The 18,732-nt window shown below is 38.1% G+C and overlaps 1 protein-coding gene across 10 annotated transcripts in view; it reads left to right on the top strand.

The window, feature by feature from the left end:
- The window catches only part of adgrb2 (adhesion G protein-coupled receptor B2), a 1,003,794-nt gene extending 990,571 nt beyond the window's left edge, over nt 1–13,223 (top strand). For 8 of the 10 annotated variants that reach the window (XM_028818906.2, XM_051919049.1, XM_051919052.1 and 5 more), the window contains 2 exons: nt 8,449–8,502; nt 12,385–13,223. In XM_028818906.2, coding sequence (XP_028674739.1) covers nt 8,449–8,502; nt 12,385–12,555 — 225 coding nt within the window. In that variant the 3' untranslated portion in view covers nt 12,556–13,223. The remainder of the gene's footprint in view (nt 1–8,448; nt 8,503–12,384) is intronic. The other 2 variants (XM_051919047.1, XM_051919045.1) reach the window with 2 other exon arrangements.
- The last annotated feature ends 5,509 nt before the right edge of the window (nt 13,224–18,732 follow it).

Here is an 18,732-nt window from a genome sequence, read left to right as displayed (position 1 = left end):
GCATGTCTTTGGACTGTGGGAGGAAACCAGAGTGCCTGGAGGAAACCCACTCAGATAACATGCAAACTCCATGCAGGGAGGACCCAGGAAGCGAACCCGGGTCTCCTAACTGCGAGGCAGCAGCGCTACCCACTGAGCCACCGTGCCGCCTGGAGACAACCATAAATGAGTAAAAACAAATGAGTGAAATAATTAGACGACTCACTGAGTGTCACATTTCTAAACCAATCCAGCATTTCATGAAGGCAGCACCCAAATTAGGGGCCGTGATTTAGAACTGCAAATATCAGAGATGTTCTTGTTAACGTGGTCTGACGGACAGCAAGTTTTGTTTAGAATGAACTGTCTACTGTCAAAAAGTCTCCTAAAAAAACCTTATTACATAAATAATTGTGCCCATAATAAAATAAACATAAACTGATTCAAGGGTAAAAACTCGTCTGTAGCATCAGATTATATATTGGCATTAGACGGCATCAATACTAAACCAGAATGATATGTTGTTGTAAGTGCTATAATAATAATAATAATAATAATAATAATAATAATAATAATAATACATTTTATTTATATAGCACCTTTCCCTTGTTCAAGGCACTTACAGAATATAATAAAGAACGGCAGCGTATACAGTATATAGCATTGTACAAACCAGATAAATAAATAAAGAAGATTAAGACAGTGAATTCTGAAAAAAAAAAAGAAACAGACAACATAATTGATGGTCTCACACACACACAGGTTACATTAGCATCTTGACAGAGAAGTAAACTGAGAGAAGGGTAATAAAGTCAAGTAGAGCTAAAAGCCTTCCTGAACAGATGAGTTTTGAGTTGTTTTTTAAAAGAATTCATGGAGTCAGCTGACCTGATTAATTTTGGTAGGTCATTCCAGAGTCTGGGTGCTATACAGCTGAAGGCCCTGTCACCCATGGAGTGTAGATTAGTGAGGGGCACAACAAGGTTGCCAGAATCAGAGGACCTTAGTGGGAGGGCAGGCACATAGTGATGGAGGAGGTCACTGATGTAGTTTGGTGCGAGGTTATTTAAGGCTTTGTAGGTTTTTAGCAGGATTTTATATTCAATTCTGTAAGACACAGGGAGCCAATGAAGACGGAGCAGGATGGGTGTTATGTGCTCACTGCTGCTGGTTCGAGTAAGGACTCTTGCAGCTGAGTTTTGAATAAGATGGAGCTGTGATATAAGATTAGAAGGGGCACCTGCCAGTAGGGAATTACAATAATTGATGCGGGATGTGATAAAAGCATGGACAAGTTTCTCAGCGTTAGAAAAGGAGAGGAAGGAGCGAACACGGGATATGTTACGGAGGTGAAAGTAAGAAAGTTTCTTAATGTGATTTATGTGGGTGGAATAAGAGAGGGAGGAATCAAAAATGACACCAAGATTTTTTACAGTAGAGGCAAGTCTGATGAGATCACCGCCAAGATGGACTGGGAAGGAGCTCATTTTATTAAGTTGCATTTTAGTCCCAATTTGCAGGAGTTCAGTTTTATTGCAATTTAATTTTAAAGAGTTCTGCTCCATCCAGGTTTTAATTTCACTAAGGCAGGTTGTGAGCTGAGAAAGCTCTGATGAAGTTCCACTTTTAACATTGAAATAGAGTTGAGTATCATCTGCATAAAAATGATAACCCAGTCCATAGCTACGGATAATATGGCCAAGAGGAAGCATGAAAATACAGAAAAGCAGAGGACCGAGGACAGAGCCTTGAGGGACTCCTTGTGTGACTGGCGCTGAGCTGGATCTGCTCTTGCCAAGACTAACAAACTCTTGCCTATCAGTCAGATAGGACTTGAACCACTGGAGGGCAGTGCCAAAGATACCCAGCATGTTCTCCATACTGGACAGTAGGATGACATGTCTGACAGTGTCAAATGCTGCACTGAGGTCTAACAGAATTAATATGCTGGTTTGTCCAGAGTCTGCTGCCATAAGCAAATCATTGGTTACCCGTAGCAGAGCAGTTTCACAGCTGTGCCGCGCCCTGAAACCAGACTGAAAGGGTTCCATCAAATTATTAGAGGTTAGGTAATTGGTGAGTTGGGAAGCTACAACATGCTCGAGAACTTTTGACAGGAAAGGTAAGAGGGAAATAGGCCGGAAATTGTTAAGATTGTCAGCATCAAGACCAGACTTTTTTAACATTGGGGTTACAGAAGCAATTTTAAAAGTGAGCGACACAGAGCCAGTGTCAAGGGATGAGTTTATTATTGTTGTAACAGTCGGGATTATGGCATGAAGGCAGGATTTGAGTAGTGTGGTGGGGATGGGGTCCAGTACACAAGTAGTCGGCTTCATCTTACAAAGCAGGTTATTAACAGACGCAGATGTGACTGGTGAGAACTTAGAGAAGGAGCTGGATGGAGTGGGAAAACAGGGAGAGATATAAACAGATGATGTATTTATGTTAGTTGAATTATTTAGATCTTTAATTTTGTTACGGAAAAAGTGGAGGAATTCCTCACAGACTTCAGTAGAAGAGGTAGTTGGGCCAGATGCGGGTTCGAGTAGTTTATTAACTACAGAGAACAGAACCCTTGGGTTATCGTGGCCACTTTCTATTATTCTGCCGTAATGGGTGTTCTTGGCAGAAGTTAGTGCTTCTCTGTAAGCTCTTTGGTGGTCAGAGAAAGCCTGGATGTGCACGGTGAGGCCTGTCTTACATGACATTCTCTCAAGGCGTCGGCCAGCTGCTTTCATAGATCGCAATTCTGAGTTATACCAAGGAGCTGAACGTTTAAAGGAAACCTCCTTATGTTTTAAAGGAGCTGTTTTATCTAATGCTGAATGAAGGGCTGAGTTATAGTGGTCAACAAGACTATCTAGTGTTGGTGGAATAGGTGAAGACAGTAAAAGATCAGAAATGGATCCAGAAAGGATAGAGGGACAGATATTTTTAAGGTTTCTGTAAGAAATTTGTCGTTTACAGGTAAGAGGAGGGAAAGGCAGTGAAACAGATGAAAAATACTGCTTTATGGTCAGAGAGTCCCAAATCAGTGCTGTAAATGTTGGCAACAGATAGTCCAGAAGTGCAGATCAGATCCAATATATGACCGCCAGAGTGGGTTGGAAAATCAACATGTTGTGTCAAGTCAAAGCAGTCCAGTAAGGATAGGAATTCATTCCTCAGTTTAGATGTGGGGATGTCAACATGGATGTTGAAATCACCAAGAAGGATAATTCTCTGAGAGTAAGAGCTTAGGTGGGTCAAAAGTTCAATCAGATCGGATAAGAAGGATGCATTGTATTTTGGGGGACGATAAACAACAATGTGTGAGACAGGACCTGATTTCGTTATTAGTTTAAGAGCCAGGCACTCAAAAGACAATGGACAGTCAACTGGAATTCTTTTAATGTTTAAGTCTTCTCTGATAATTACTGCCAGCCCACCGCCTTGTCTTGAGCTGCGAGGCTCTGTGTGGAAAGTGAAACCAATTGGAGTCACCTCTGTGAGAGATGCAAATTCATTTGGTTTTTGCCAAGTCTCAGTTAAACACAGAATATGAAGTTTGGTGTCAGTGATGAGTTCTGACAGCACCAATGCTTTGCCATTAAGAGACCTCGAGTTAAATAGTGCAATGTTAGTTAATGAGGCTTCTGTTTGCACAGAGCCGCGATCAGGGTTTAATTCCACATAATGTAAATTTGGCACACTGACACTTCTATTTCCAGGGTGATCCACAGACTCAGCTGTTCCCAGTCAAAGTAGAGTCCATAAAATCTGTAAATATTAAGCCAGATCCATACAATTCGAGTCAGCTGTATCCACGAACTATACGTACAATAAAAGACATAAAACAAGCGTAAGAAAGTGTAGAATTAAGGTGAATTTTGTGAAAAGTGTTGTTAACAGGGAGGAGCGGCAACAACATCAGTGCGCCAGCGTCCCCTCACCTGCTATGTGTTATGACAGCAGTGTGGAAGTCAATGTAAGCTTGAACGAAGCTGTATTCATGAAAGTATGAACAGCAGAATATGCATTTGAACTAAGTAGAGTGTTACACCTGTCAAAAGCACTGATGTTAAGAGAGCTGGTAACAACAAGCCATGGTTGATGCACCCGAATCAACAAATCTGCCTAACAACACTAGAAAATCATGGGTAAGGCCTCACAGCACCCACCTTTTGACTGCATGTCTAAATGAATAACTAAAGAAATGTAACAGTACTGTCAGATTGGAAATGTAACCATGCCATGACAAAATAGCCACCATCTTTTAAAGCGTTATACAGTCGATCCCCAAAATTCACAGGGGTTACGTTCCTAGAGCACCTGCAAATTGTGAAAAACTGCAAATTTTGGATGAGGTCAAAAAATGCCTATAAACGCTTATTTTTATAGTTTAAATGCTAAATATGCCCCCAAAACACTTTAATTTCATTTCAAACTCAGCTTAATACATTACCCTAAAATACAAAAAGAATGTAAAGGTAAACCCGTATACTGTACTGCTATGTAAAATACCGATGTTACCGCTATATGTACTGTAATTCATGCTAGCACATTTTCTTTGGTATGCGCTGTCGTTTCCTTTGGTATAAGTACGATAAATATAGTAATAATTTAATTTAATAAAAATACAGTAGAATCCATGGGTACTCACCAATAATGAATGATATTGATTGAAGATGATAATGATGATGAATTAGCTGTACGATAAAGTTATGTAATGAAGATAATGACTGCACAGCAAAGCAGAGGATTTAGATAGATAGATAGATAGATAGATAGATAGATAGATAGATAGATAGATAGATAGATAGATAGATAGATAGATAGATAGATAGATAGATAGATAGATAGATATTAATCCCAAGGGGAAATTCACATACTCCAGCAGCAGCAGCATACTGATAAAGAAAATATTAAATTAAAGAGTGATAATAATGCAGGTATACAGACAGACAATAACTTAAGCTGCCTCCCCAGCACACCACGGCATAGAAGAATGCGCTCACCACAACCGTCTGATAGAACATCTGTAGCATCTTATTGCAGATGTTGAAGGACACCAGCCTTCTAAGGAGGTATAGTCAGCTCTGTCCTTTCCTACACAGAGCATCAATATTGGCAGTCCAGTCCAATTTATCATCCAGCTGCACTCCCTATTAGATGATCACAGGGTCCATGAGGGGCCTGGTCTTCCTAAAATCCACCACCAGCTCCTTGGTTTTGCTGGTGTTCAGGTGTAGGTGGTATGAGTTGCACCATTTAGCAAAGTCCTTGATTAGGTTCCTATACTCCTCCTCCTGCCCACTCCTGATGCAGCCCACGATAGCAGTGTCGTCAGCGAACTTTTGCACGTGGCAGGACTCCGAGTTGTATTGGAAGTCCAATGTATATAGGCTGAACAGGACCGGAGAAAGTACAGTCCCCTGCGGTGCTCCTGTATTGCTGACCACAATGTCAGACCCTCAGGTGGCGCCTTTTCTCCAGGCGCTTCAGGAGGAGTTATATCTTCAGACGGGTCTCTTCTGATGGGGTTTCATGCTGACTTTTTTTCATAGGTTTGAGGAACATTGTGATGGGAAGTTGCTGTCGTTGTTTCTTCATGGTGGCGAGAGGGTTTTATATGTCTGAATGGCAGCATCGATGCCATTATTAACTTTGAGAGCCCGAACCATATAGGGATCCCATGCTTAGGTTCATTGCCAGAAGCTTTAGAAGGTGCAGAGCGTTTGGGCAGCATCTTAGGGCTTTAGGAAGAACAAAACGAAAAACATGAGAACACTCAGCAAAACACTCAAGATAGCTACACGTAGTAAAATGTTATGATGCATGAATGCTGGGCTGCATCTGCCGGAGATTCGTCACAGAGCAGCAGCCAATCAGCAGCAAGGAGAAATGAATAACGCTCTTGGATTGGCTACTTTCAAACCTGCCACCTCTGAGTACGGGGTGCAGTATTTCACCATCCCAAGCCGCGTTTTCTTCTACAGTTGCTTTGTGTTCTCTCTACAGTACTAAAAAATGCATACAGTATTATATTTTATATAGAAATTTAGCTGAATTTATGTTAATATTTATGTTATATTTTAAATTATATTGTTCTTAATAATTTAGCGTTAAAACGCAAGAAAAATTTTATATTGCCACGAAAAAAGCCATAAGAAACTGGAGGATGTTTGTGGTTTCCACAAACAATTATTAGATAGGTTCTAAGGAAATATTTGCGAATGACTGAGTCCAGGAAATCTGAACTGTGACTTTGCGGGGGCCGACTGTATATCCATTGACCACAGTGCTTATCTAAACTTTATTTTCTGTTGTTATATCATATAAGGATGACAGAAAAATATCATGGCAACCAGAGGCACTTCTCAAATGTGTGGAGCCCAGTAACTGTGGTGGTTTGTCTGTCTCCACTTTCGCAGCGCTCATTACCACATGCAAATTAATTATTAAACTTCAGTTACCTTGTGCTACTGAGCTCCTGATTGGCTTGGAGCAATTTTAACTTTTTAATTTTCTCTTAGCGTCCAGTCATTTTTCAGTATCTTTTGCTCTCTCCCTCAAGCGCCTGCCAGAGGTTTAAAATGCAGGGACTGAAGAAATGTAGGGTAGGTGTTTTAAGAAGAAACTCTGTGAGTGTGGCCTTTGCAGCAGAATATTTTAACCGCTATTCACTACACACTTTTTAACTGGTTGTCCCCAGATGTGCATTCTCCTTTGAAAACAATGGCTGGCCCCATAAGACTACCCATAGCCTCCAATTTTAAGTAAAAATATCAACTTACTTTTGGACTTAGCAATTAAATTAACTGTGCAGTATAATTCCACCAGTGTTCCAAAGTAACTTCATTTCTCATAGGTAATCCAGCAGTCCATTTTTAGAACCTAATTGATAACAACACAAGACCATCACAGAGACCCCACCAGTCCACTTCAGAGTAGCCCATTCGCCTAAGATGTATGTCGTGGTGGAGGAAACCAGATTACCCAGAGGAAACCAGCATGACGTGAAAAACACTACAGTTTTGTGGAGTTATGATGCAGCAGCACTAACTACCTCACAGATATGATGCTCCCTTATAAAACATTTTTATTTAGATATATACTCAAACATATTGTGTAATTTTGTTTTACTTCTGAGTATCTTTTTATTGATTAACAGAAACATGATTCCTCTAAGGAACCTGTTTGCCAATACAAATATTTATAAAACATTTATTTTTTTGTCCAGGTTAACTATTTTGCTTGGATAGTTTGGCCTGTTAATTATATATACACCTGCTCATTAATTACATTATTTTAACAATTTCTTCAGTTAAGTGTTTATTTTATATACACCCTTTCTTCACTAAATTCTTCACATGCATAAATAATCAACAAATAAAAAATGTTAGGAGTAGGTTAATATATGTGCAGTATAATATTAGATTCCTTTTTACTGTATTGATTAATGGATACATAATTACTAAATAGTATGTGCCCTTTATCAGGATGTGTGACTGATAACTATACACAGAGATTACACACTAGTATAAAACATGCTATCCGTCTGTGAATATCATAGAGTTAGACAATATTTTGCAAAAAAATACCATGCAAATTGGTATTTTTTAAGATTTATTAAAGCCATCCTTCCCATCCTTTTAGATGTTTTTACCCGATAGTCTCCTTTTAGTTATTTAGTGCATCTCTGAATTATTGTTGATTCCCATATGCATGGGGAGTTCTAGAGCCAATGTAGACACCTTAAAGAGCAAAGAGTACAAAAATGACATTTGTGTTTAACATACTTTTTCATATTTGACATTATTTGTGGCTTTGCAGCCTTTATTCTTTTATTTATATATTTTCAACAATGTAGGTGTTCCAGATAAATCTTTTCTTTGTAAAACTAGCAAAACTCATTTGTCATGCTGAAAATAAAAAATAATGAAGTCATATGATAAAGAGCTGCAAAGAATAATAAATAAAAAGTAACAAAATTATAAATTAAATTGCATTGGCCCTGTCTAGGCAACTACTGCATTAATATTCTACAAGAAGAGATAACTGCTGCATGAGTGTGATTTCTGAACTCATTGCTCTTATCTCATGATTCGTCATTACAATCCGAGCTCAGTCAGCTAACCAAGGGATTCTGAAACCCACCACTAAGTACTGTAAGTAATATTATGCGGAATACTTTGGTAGCCAGGACAATAAGAGGTCTAAAAAGATATAGTTGTGAAACTTGAATTATTAAAGCCTGTGGTCCTTTTTGGTTATTTATTTAGTGGACATACTGCAGAGGAGGACACCTTTCGTTGTTTTATTCGTCAAGACTATTTGATTATTGTAAGATAGTGTTCTAGCTGGGCATGTAGTGGTCAAAGGGCCAAAAGGTTGTGGTTTCAGGATACTTTGGCAGACGTTCCAACTATTCACAAGACATTGGGTACGATATTGATGTAAAATCTTTTCTTTTCAACGCAACAGAGAGAAAAGCGATGGAGCATTTCGTCAGCAGGAGGTGAAAAAAACTCTTCAAGTGTAAGTACTGCACTTTCAGGTACTGTATCTGAATCAGCGTCATATTTAGTGAATATTTGTGCAAAGTAAGGCAGACTTGTGGGATGTTCTAAACATAGTTCAAATACATGAACAAAGATTACATTTTAACCTTTAAAAAACAGGTTTATTATTTTTTCTGGGTATTGTCCATATCATAGTAGTCATACAGCCATTATTTTTCTGCTTTCTTCTCTATGAGGTACCAGGGCACCCACATGTACTGTACACACATCAGATTGTTTAAAATTACCAATCAACCGAACCATAGTCAATAGTGTGAGGCAGGCCTGGGATTCAAAATTTATTAATGACACTCTGTAATGCAAAAGTTATTAACAGTTCAAGGAAAATATATTACTCATTAATCCTTTACTGTCCTCTTATTATGGGAGTCACTGTCTCTGACTGGGTGAAGATTCAGCAATAATGGAGCACCTCAATAAAGAATCTGATTTGGGCATGCAAAGGTGTTTTGGGGATGTACATTATGTAGGATTTGCTGGGGTCCTTGGTGCCTACCAAGAGCAGATCCAGGATACATGGCAGAATTAGGTTTGGGTTTAGGTTGAGGGTTATGTCTTTGTTGATCTCAGAGTCCCCAGCAAATACCCAAATGCACAGCCACAGTGCTTCGGAGAATATGTATATTGGTCTGGACAGTATGCTGTCTGGGAAAAGTGCAGGGAAAGTGAAGTCCAGCATATTCTATAAAATATCAATGTACTATTTTTAAAATATTTTTTTGTGTTTTAGTTATAACCATTGCTAATGAGGAAAAGAAAAAATACAGAAAGTTACTGAGATTAACAAAAAAAAAAAATGTGTAATATAATAAAAATAAATTCCATCCCCATTTGAAACACAGTATATGTTTCGTGGCTTCAGTTTTTTGCAGTTCTCTTCTAGTTAGACTACAAGCATTTCAGTGTTAGTTGCTGTCACTTCACAGTAAGCTGCCAATCTGCTCTGAGTAATGGAGCTTAGTAAAAAATAACAGATTTTTTCAAAGAATGAATGGTTAAGTTATATAAGTCTGTACGCTAGTATAATAAGAATAGTAAATAAATAGTATTTTTTTGCAATTTATCTGTAAATACAGTAAACATTCAATAAAATTGACTTTAAATAAGCATATATTGAATTCAATGATGAATTACAATTTGAGTTTTTCTTTAATGTTATTCAATCACAGACTCTCTCTAGATCATGGATTTAGTTTACTAGGTTATAATTGAGTATAGGGAAATATGAGTGTCTCTTCCCTTCTAATTCTCCAAAATCTCATCATGCTACCCGCTACAGTTACTATTATGCTCCAATGTTAGTTACTTTTTGCTTTTAGCATTGAAAGCCAATTCTTTTAAAATGCTGAATAGTGAGGGTATTGCCAAACCATAGAGTATTAGGTTGTGGTGGTACAATTGTTACTGTTAATGTTATAGTATGACAACATATTACAACTGCACAATGAACAAATCTAACAAGTTTTCAATAGTATTTCATGAGTGTTAAGTAAAGACAGAAGGGGCAATGACCTTTTTAATTGACTATCATGGGAAACTTACTGTCAAACCATGTCTGGTCCTAAGAGGGCAAGAAAAATGTCTGGGAATCACTGCCACATGAGGCTTTAAAAGACAGCACTCTTTCTAAAATCTCTAGGGGGTTCCTCAGAGGACAATGTAAAAGGGAGGGTGCAAGTGCAAACTTTTCAATTTTAAAGATATGGCATTGCTCCTTTTAAGCTGTAAAATTGAGAGTTTTCTGCATACATGTGTTGCACAGTCACTCCGCTATGTTCAGCCAAATATGAATGGTAATAGCACTCTAATGATGGCATGGTATATAAATAAATCACCTTGAACTTCTGAGAAATGCATGATGGGTTCTTACACCCACATCCAAGAATTATGTCATCTGTGGAAGGAAAAACAAGTGAGATAATGACACCTGCCTGCATATCTGCTGCAATTCTCAGTAAGATTCACTGCTTGGCAGCTAAGGTTCTTCTCACATTTTTCCTTTTCAGCTCTCAATGCTACAAGAGGCAAGAAGCTGTTAAAAAATTAGTGTACCAATAATAATCCCACTTAATTGAGAAACTGTGTAGTGTAGTGCCATGCTCCCTGTTGGCCTTTAAGATGACAAAGACATCCTGTTTTCCAATGTCCTTTCAAGTGGCACACCAGAGCTTCCTCTTCCATTTTTACAATGCTCTGTTTCTAGGGATGGGAAAGGAAACCATGTAAGTGCATGTTGGTTAAATATAAGGCTTGGCTTCCAATGTCTTGCTTGTAGGGCTTGTTGTGTTCCTAATTGTGAAAACCCCAATGTGGATTGGAGCCACTTCTAAGACAATGGAATCTCCATCTCTGGCCAGCACAGATTCCTCTAAACAATGAGCCAATTTCTTTACTTTTAGATTGTGAAACTCTCTCATGTGCCCTCGTCCCGTTTTCTAACAATGGCATATGACCTGTATATTCAAGGTCATTCTCCCTAGCTGGTTTGCTGCACTTTCCAACCTTGATCTATGCATTGTGAGAGTGACATTGACAACCAGACCTTCAGAAGACATTTCACTACAAGAAACGCCCTCATATCTTGTTTCTCCTCGTATACATACACCTCTTAAATTTTGTAACCTTTACTTTTTCAGTGCTTTTTGATTAATAGTGTTCAGCACAATTGCTCAAATGAGAATATTGCTGTCTCTTTTGTTACAAAGACAAGACAATTTACCTGCATGCCATCTTCCACCATCCATTTCTCATTCCATTCTTTGAAGGTGCCATTCTGCCATTATCAGTATCCGCACAAATGTCGTTTACACTGTTTGTGTTAATTGCTTATATTCAGCTGTGTAATGTATGTCACTGAAAGAACAATTGAAACCATTTTTTGGTACTCATGCTTTATTTTTGATGGAGGCTTACATTTTTATTTTACAAATTTCTGTTTTGTTTAACACCTTACTATCACAGATCACTTTACACATTACAAAACCAGTGTCTGTTTACTAGAAAGGAGGAAATATGAGAATGAAAAATAATTAACATGGTAATGAAGACAAGTGGAAGAGATGTTGCTAACAGTGATATTACTATATAATTAATATCTTCAGCAATACATAAAGAATTATGAAAGCAAACAGACAATAAAGATGCATCTAACCAAATCTGAGGAGCCGTGAGCTCTGTTCCAGAAAGTGTGGAGGTGTGTTTACTCATGTCTTGGTTTTTACAAAGGAGCAGAAGAAATATGAATTGTTGGGCTGATGTTTTTACTAACAGTTCTGAACGCCCTTGTTAAAATGTGCCGGCATCTCCAGGAAAATGACAGTAGCATCACATATTGAATTTTGAAGGAAGTCATGTGCAGTTTGTAAAACGAGTTCCATGATGGTGTTGGTGGTGGTGCTCCATGGGTATCACTATATACTCTCTATATAATGCTCATTTCATTTTGTTGTACAAGCATAATTTACTTTGCTGCTATTATTGAGGCAGCAGTCCAAACAGGATTTTAAAATCAATGGAACCAATCACCACAATAATTTTCTTAATGTGGTCTCTTTGTAGAATGGCCAGGATTACCAATGAGGCCATTTGAGTTTTTCCATGTAATACTAATAAGACAAAGGAGCAGAGCACAGCACAGCTGGGAAGCAGACTTGTCAAACCTATTATCATGTGAAACCTGAAATCACCATATGCAGGATAGCAGGGAGATGGAGTAACAACTGCTAACCACTCTAGTGCAATCCCTGGCTGACAGATTTGCAGAAGGGGGCTGGGAGGGCTTGAAGAAAAACGTATGTAGATATGATGTTAGGTTTCGATGTCTTCTTCTCTGTTGCAGGACAAGTCCACTCCAGAGGAGCAGCAGTCATGGGACAGCTTTAAAATGATGACCTTAAACACATCACAGCCCGCACGTAAAGACAAATTGGAAATGCACTGCAGAGACTGGGAAAAGCCCCGTGCAGTCCCCCTGGACACAACAGAAGGGGATTTTCAAACAGAAGTTTAGGATAAAACTTTGATCAAACAATCAATAAACTGAAGAAATAAAAACTTTTTAACTTCCAATGGGGAGTAGAAAATAAAAGAAAAAACTGCATTCTATATTTTCACACTGACACTTTAACAAAAAAAAAAAAAAAACTTTTTAAAATTTCTGAGATGTCTTGTTTTTCTTCTAAATAATTTCTTCACCAGTTTGAAAAAAAGGAATATTTCTGTACCATTCTTTTCTAGAGCTTTTCTCACTTTAATGTGACACATGTTGAAGCCATTTTAGTTTTACCCATTTTTTATTCCTCTCATAGTGGATGGATTGACATTTTTTATGTTGGGAAGGAGCAATGAACCAACATTAAGAGTTTATTAATAAACAAATTCAGTTCACAGACTCCAAAGGCACTAAAACTTGCTGTTATATGTTCACCATGTCACTTTTTTGGGACTGTTTTTATTTTATATTTTTCCTTAGATTTGGAACTAAACCACAGTAAAAGGGAAATCAATTGTTATTTTGTATCTTTTCCTTTTGACCAATTTATGCAGTTCTTTTACTTGCTATATGAGGTTATGGTTTCTGGGGTTACAGACTTTTCAAATGCCTGAACATTCTAACCTAGTCCAGTTTTAATTGGTATTTTCTTGGGAAAAACACAATTAAACCAATTTGCACTAAAATTGCCAGATTTCTTCTTAATTCCTCTGGGTTGCATATTTGATGGTCATGATTTGCAGGTATAGCTGCTATATAATTTCTTTCTGATGTTACATTGTGGAAGTGAAGAAAGATCGATTCAGAAAAGAAAACTGAATTTTAGATACAGTAGCTTGGGCATCGTCCAGTACAAAACACATTCACGTCCTATGGAAGATGAAAGAATCATATATTTTTTCAAGATGTGTTGTACCTTATGCACCATTGATAAGATATAGATTAAGGTTTTCTTATATCATATTTGCATACCACTTATATTATAATGCAGAGATATTAGACATTAATAAATTAAGCAGCCCATTACAAATGCCCAGTGTTTTTCTCCCAATAGCGAGGTTTTGCACAGTGTGTGATCTTTTTCATTCATTCCACAAAAGCCCTCTGCAATCCACATACAGTATGTGGGTTCAAGCAGGGAAAGCACTGACAAAATCAATTAGCAGGCAGACACATTTCTTTTCCATTACAATATATAGAAAGAGATCTGTCATTATGAATGAAATTAGAGTAACACATGTCAAACAACGTGAATCATGCAGGTGATTTAAAGGCTAACAGCAGTGTTCTAATATCCAGTCATAAATGTTAAAATGTACTCAAAATACCCTCTTAATACCATAAACAAAGTTCAAATTATCTCTAAATTTTACAGTGTTGCAGGGTTGTATAACATGCTACAACATAAGCCAACCCTGGATGGGTGCAATATCTGTTAGGATGTAGCAAGAAAACAACAACCAGACCTGACATGGAGAGCATGTTTCATTCCACCACAGATAAAGACAAAACCAAGATTCAAATCAGGGTTTCTGTTGCTGCGTGGTAGCAGCACAAATTTGTGAGCCACAATGACTCCCTTTCCACTCTTACTACAGTATTATTTTTTCAATTGATTACCTCTTGAATTGTACACTAACACAAAGTGCTTTATAAATCAAGTAATGAGATTTCACTGTATGATGAATTTAATGTACTGCTATACCTGAACCTAGCAGTACATATAGAAGAGAGTGGGAAAAAAGGACAAACAGAAAGATGAGTGCAGAAGTTCAAAATAGTACACACAATGGCGTAAAAGTTAACACTGCTGCTTACAGTTCCTAGGACCTCGGTGAAATACCGAACCCTGCCACTGTCTATGTGAAACATACATGTTCTCCCAGTGTGCACATGACTTTATTCTAGGTTCATTAGTCTAGTTTGAATGAGCAAGGGTGTGTTCTATGATAGATGTCACAGGTGTCTGGTCACACTTATAGGTAATCTAACTTAGACACCATTAAAATATCCGACTACGCCACCCAGTTTTACTAAGAGACTGGGAACCCCTGAAATTTACCAATAATAGCACAAAGGTTTCTTTAAATTGGGCGGTGAGTAAACACACAATGAAAGACACAACAGTAATTTTAGAAAAAGCAACAGTAAGTTCTATTACACAAAACAATATAAGGTACATTAAAAAGATAAACGAACATAACAAAAACTAAACATATCAGGAATCAATTTCCCTTTTTTTTAAAAAAAGGAAAATACACAGTCCACCCTCTAAAAGTCCGTTAAAAACAAGAATTGGAGGATACAACCTTTAGTGGTGCAGAGTCCAGTTTGTGCACTGTGTTACCCCAACACTTCATTGTTCAACTGTCCATGGATGCACTCTGTTACCCGGGCAGTCGTTCCCCTACAGAAGTTGTGTCAAATTGTTGAATCTCTGTCAGCGTCTCTTCGTTGTTCCTTTTTCTTCCACTCTGGGCTCCTTGTGTGGCTGGGACCTAGGCACGCCTCATTCCTTGTCTGTCAGCTTCGCTTGGTCCTTTCATGCGGATTCCCTCTCTCGCTGAACCCACATCCGGCGTCTCTCTGTGGAACTGTCTCTTCCTCCCTGGAAGTGTTGCCATCCTTGTACCTCACGTTGTGCCAGCCAGGTACCCTTGTCTGCCTGCAAGCCCCTGTGCTCTGTCCGAGTGCCTTGGCAGCGTTTTCTGTGGACTGTCCCCTCCGCCTTCTGCTGCCAGGAGTTTTTATCTAATTCAGTCCCTGCCATTATCAGTTCTGGACAATCAGATTAAACAATGGTACATCTGGATTTCCTGGGTTTAACAATTAATGAAAACACAAGTTAAAAAAAGGAATTGTTACCAATCATGAATAAGTACAGATATGCTGATTAGAAACCAATATTTCCAAGTCAGGTAAATACAGACATCCTCCAAGGAAGCAGCAGTTCTGTTATCACACGTGGTATTGTTTGTAAATCTCAACCAGCCATAAACTTCAAAGTGGTGACTCCTTTGCAGTACAGCAAATAAATACATCCTGCAGACAGCCTTTTAACTTCTCACCCCCCAGTCCCAACAATGGGTGCCTAATGGAACCACCCAGTGCACAAAAAAAAATGTCCCCCTCTGACATCGATCTGAATCCCACATAGGATGTTGTGGTGTCTCATGCTCTTGGCCCAACACATATTACACATCTTGTAGTTCATGACCACGTGAGTAGCAGTGAAATAATGATGTAATAATAACTGTGTTAATAGTGCAAAACAAGATTTTTTTTTATTAAAACTATAGCAATGCACAGTTTCCTTACACATTGTTCATGTCAGCTCAGAAATTGTAAAAATAAAAGAAAAAAATGAAAACTTCTTAAAACAAAAAGAAAATCCAAAATCCCCCTTTTCAACCTTGGCCAATGGCAGCACCCCCTTGATCACTTGCGTACTTCTGCTGCCTCATTATTATACACTATGCCTGACCAAGAGCACGTTTCACTGCCTTCCTATCTGATGTAACTCTTTTACTGCATTGTCCTGGTTCCCAGATCCTCTGGCACCTGCCAGTCCCTTCTGCACAGCAGTACTGGATTCCAATGGATGACCTAATGTTCCTTTCGATCTGTTCAGCAGGTCAGCTACTGATCTGACTCACAGATCCATCAACATCAACCATTCCCATCAGCACAGTGCCACCATGATCAGATTATTTCCCCAAGCTTTCCTGTTTCCTCTGGATCTGGTCAGCAGGTCCACTATTGACCTGAAATGAGTAAGAACAAGCACAAAACACTCCTCTCGTTTTCTCTTACCTACCCTCCTCTGTAAAACAATGGTATTGAAATTAACTGATGAGTTGTTTTAGAGCATTGACATTCAATTGGATAAATGGGGTATATTTTGAAACAGGCACAATACAATAAAGTAAATTTCTAATGTGGTATTAATGACGTAAAAGGGTTACTTACTGTACAGAGGCTTTCACTTTAAAACCTGAAGGTGGAACTGAAAAGTTCCAGCTGCACATGTGCACAACTGAGGAAATTTACAAATAGAAAACTGCAGAGTCCAAGGGTCTTCCTAAGCAACTCTGCAAAAGGCTAACAGTGCCAAGCACAAAGATAGTTTCACATATTCCAGAAAAGAATATTCTTTAAGCAACAGATTGCATTGAGAATATTATGAAAGTTTAGAAAAATGATTATGGTGACTAAATTAAGTTTGTTATAAACATTTTAACAATACATTCAATTATTAAGGGGAGTTTACAACATATTTCAATTTTGCACAACCGCACCACCTACTGGTAGATCAGGGGGCAGTGCCCCACTTGGCTTTAGGTGTGGTATTTTTCAAGTCAATGGTATTTCTTCACATTCATGTGTTCTAAAGTGGAGCATATTTTGCATATTAAAAAAATAGCCTGCTCTTGTGTTTCATAATGGGAGCTAATGGGTATTGTGGATCTAAGGCAGTGTTTCCCAAACTCAGTCCTGGGGAACCCCTGTGGCTGCAGGTTTTTGTTCCAACCAGCTTCTGTTTTTAATTGAACTCCTGGGCTAATTAAGTGAACTGATATTTCCCAAGTTTTGTGTTTAGGGAACAATATAGAAATTGGAAAACTAAGTTTGCTAAAAAAAAAATATTAAAATGTACCAGGCAGTTATATAGGAATAATGTATTTTTTTTTCTTTTTAACAGTATTGTCATCTTGATTTTCATTCAACTTTTCTAGGTCTTCTAATTGTTTAATTAATCCATTATTTACTCATTAGTGGGTCTGATGCTAAAGTAGTTGCAGCCTTTGATTATTCAGTGTTGTTTGCCCGGGTGTCTGCTCTGCTCATTTTTAATTGTCATTATTAAGATACAACGAAGGGGGAAAATCTGCACAGAGAAAGGGCAAAATATAATGAAATGAACAAAAGAGAGTTAAGCATTTAAATCTATAGCAAAAGCAGACATATTTCTAAATGTCTTATAAATGTAAAAATCATGCTGCTGTACTTTTCTGAATATCGAATAAAAAAAAAAAATACCAGCTAATTAAATGAGATCAGTGCTATCAGGTGTTGTCACTGATTAGGAATCCGGTTGGAACAAAAACCTGCAGCCACAGGGGTTCCCCAGGACCGAGTTTGGGAACCATTGATCTAATGTAAAAAAAAGCCAGAAAACTTACAGAATGCATCCTCTTTGCAGAAGCAACAGACGTGATTTAAGAAATAATGCCTTCTGCATTTCTTAGGCATGCATGCAGGACCTGGTGCTGTGAGGCAGGAGTGACAACTCCGCACTACCACTCTGCCTCTGCCAAAACATCTGTACTAAACTTACTGTACTAGCGAGGAGCAAGTGTCCTTAAGAGGGATGCAACCATGATCCAGAATGTTAGTGCTCTGGTGAGCAAGTGACATGCCGATGATTCCTAGTGCAAGTGTTCTTTAAATCCAGCCTGTTGAAGCCACAAGGATGTAAACATTCACATTTAGTAATGATACTCACTCAGCACTGTGCTTTTGTTGCTTGCAAAGGATGAAGATAACAGGCATAAAGATACTAGAGAAGATAGAAGAGGACACTTAATCATTAAATACTCCAGATCGCATGTGCAGTTCTTTGAGACAATTATAAGATCTTTGCACAAAATGTTGTTTAACATAAAACACAATTCACTTCTTTTGCGTTTACCTGACAAATATCTGCAGTAATTATTCCTAAGAATGGTAGATTTACATTTGATCAATTCAAAAGTTTCCACTTGATGCTCACCAGAAAAGAATACATTCGTTCCTGAGAATGCCTTTCAAGGTTTGCATAACTGTTACTCATACAAATGTCAATTTGTGTAAAACTGTAAAATAAAAATATTTGTGCTACAGAGAAAAGAGCTAGCGTGCACAAGAAAAGAATACACATTTGTTTATCTTCACGCCTGAGATTTGTCCATTATCTGTATCTCATAATGAAGTGAAGACTCTTGAGTTAGATATGTTGAGATGTGTGGATTTCCTCAAAAAAGAGAAAAGAGCAAAATCTCAAACGTTTTATTATTTATATAAACTGCTGAATACCCAGGCTTTTATCTGAGCTTTGATTTGTGACACAAAGAAAAACAATATTGCAATAAGTAAGTCTATCAATTTGCGTTGGGCTGGCTCCCTGCCCGGGGTTTGTTTCCTGCCTTGCGCCCT

This window comes from Erpetoichthys calabaricus, chromosome 14 (assembly GCF_900747795.2).
Source record: "Erpetoichthys calabaricus chromosome 14, fErpCal1.3, whole genome shotgun sequence".
Lineage (NCBI taxonomy): Eukaryota > Metazoa > Chordata > Cladistia > Polypteriformes > Polypteridae > Erpetoichthys > Erpetoichthys calabaricus.
This window is presented reverse-complemented; position numbering and strand designations above follow the sequence as displayed.